This window comes from Mus pahari, chromosome 2 (genome assembly GCF_900095145.1).
Source record: "Mus pahari chromosome 2, PAHARI_EIJ_v1.1, whole genome shotgun sequence".
Classification (NCBI taxonomy): Eukaryota; Metazoa; Chordata; class Mammalia; order Rodentia; family Muridae; genus Mus; species Mus pahari.
In genome coordinates this window covers 67,449,743-67,451,733 of record NC_034591.1, presented here as the reverse complement: position 1 = coordinate 67,451,733, position 1,991 = coordinate 67,449,743, and the positions used below count along the sequence as shown (strand labels likewise).

General features: G+C 47.6%; 1 protein-coding gene across 1 annotated transcript in view; it reads right to left on the bottom strand.

Moving 5' to 3' along the window:
- The window catches only part of LOC110316516, a 15,787-nt gene that overhangs the window by 4,448 nt on the left and 9,348 nt on the right, over positions 1-1,991 (bottom strand). Inside the window, exon 5 of the mRNA XM_021190864.2 lies at positions 1,254-1,398. Coding sequence (XP_021046523.2) covers positions 1,254-1,398 — 145 coding nt within the window. The remainder of the gene's footprint in view (positions 1-1,253; positions 1,399-1,991) is intronic.

Sequence of the window (1,991 nt, the reverse complement as noted above, 5' to 3'; positions counted from 1 at the left end):
TCCCCTCCTCTCCCCTCCCTTCCTCTCCCCTCCCCTTCCCTTCCTGGTCTTCTCTCCCTCCTTTCCTTGCTCCCAGGGAAGAACAGCCCTCTCATGGCCATTTCTCACATACCATTCTGACTACTATAAACTATATCCAGATTTTTATTAAAACTCTTCAAATCCTAGAGCGTCATTTCTACTAATTCTCTGAGACTGGAAAGTGCCGGGTTCAGGGTCAGTAGGGATGAAGCCGAATCTCCCCACCATGACCATCCTGGGTGCAGACATCATCCCCGGGCTTCTTGTGTGGCCATCTTCCCCTGTATTCCTTGTGCTGTTATTGACAGGCCCTTGGAATTTCTATTAAAGTTACATGACCTTCCCAGAGTCACATATTTGCCTTATAGCTAAACCTCCCCCAAATGGCTTCTTTTATCTATGTCTTCTTTTGGATTTAATAGTCAGTGGAGAGTTGGGAGGGATCATCTGCAATAAATCTACAATCCTCTCTTCCTGGAACCTCACATATGATAGTGCTGGTCCCATACTTTGGACACAAAGCAGGTACTGATTGCTGTAATTTTCTCCCAAACCAACACTGAGAACTATACTTTTATGTCTAGGTTCATGTTTTTACAAAACAAAAAAACCTAACAGAGAAAAAGAATTAATCAAAGATAAGACTATAAGGGAGGCATCTGTTCTGTTTTGAAGGATTTCAGTTTGAACCCGACTTGGAGCTCATTGTGCAGTGTGGTTGTCATAACCAAACTCAGCAACATTAGCAGGGAAGTTTCTGAATTAGTTTCTGAGAAATCAGACAGACCAAGGGGGACATATGTTCCACTGAGGAACAAGTTAGTTGGCAGATATGACTGAATATGCAAGTGCCCAGAGGGGAGGCAGGGACATGAGATAGAGACATGAAAACGAATCACAGATCAAACAGGAGAAGTCAGTCAACAGCCTAGAAACAGCAGGAAGGGGAGCGGGTGTGATGGACATGAAGAGATGTGGCTGTTGCCCCGCAGAGCACACAACCGTGGGCAGACTGAGGATGGAGGTAGAGTTCTTCTACAAAGGGAAAGCTCTGCTAACTTTCCCCAGTGTGGGCGGAGTGTGGGCAGAGTGTGGGCGAAGTGTGGGCAGTGCCAGCTGAGAAGGGTCAGCAGGAAGGCATCCTTACTCAAGGAGGAGGCAGAAGCACAAACCCAAATGTTCATTCTCGTCTGAAAACAGCCCAGCCAGCTTATCAGGACAATTTATTTTACCAAGCGATGTAGCAACAGCTCAGTCAGGAAGTTGAGAGAGATCGTCTTTCTCGTCTTCCTTCTTAAGTACCAGGCGGGCAACAATAACTCATAGGGCAAAGCACCCGATGCACAAGCTTGAAGACTTGACTCTGAGGACTGGAACCTGCATGAAAATCAGGATATGCTGGCCTGCTTCTGTAATCCCAGCACTATACACAGTGAGGTATTCGGTGGAGATGGGAGAATCAGCCAGAGGATGTCAGGCCAGCTGGCCCAGGGTGTGGCAGAAACAAGAAAGAAGCCATTTCCACCAAGCAGAAGGGTAGAAATGACTTCAGAAAGCTGTCCTCCGATCCCCTAAAGTGTCCGGTGGCACCAGTGCATTCACTCACACAGCTAAAACCAAAGCAAACATTTTCACTGGCATCTGCTCCACCCATCCGCCCATCCCCTGGTCCTTTATGTCCGGGTAGTAAAAGTCCCAAGGCAGGTTAGTGGCCAAGAGTCCTGGAAACAGTTCCCTCTCCTGTAAAGTTCAGCTGACAAGGGGCAGGGGTCATATGCATAAAACATAAGGCTGTTGACATACCACAGCACCTTGGGGTGTGTTAAGGGACGTTGTGGGATACCTGGCCATGAAGAATGGGGTCGTTTTCAGACAAGATCCTAAGGGAGAATTCACTGACCAGTCTTCCAGGGAAGGGCTAGACCATATAGGAGGGAACATAGAGGTTTCACTCTGGCCTATAGAGCCTA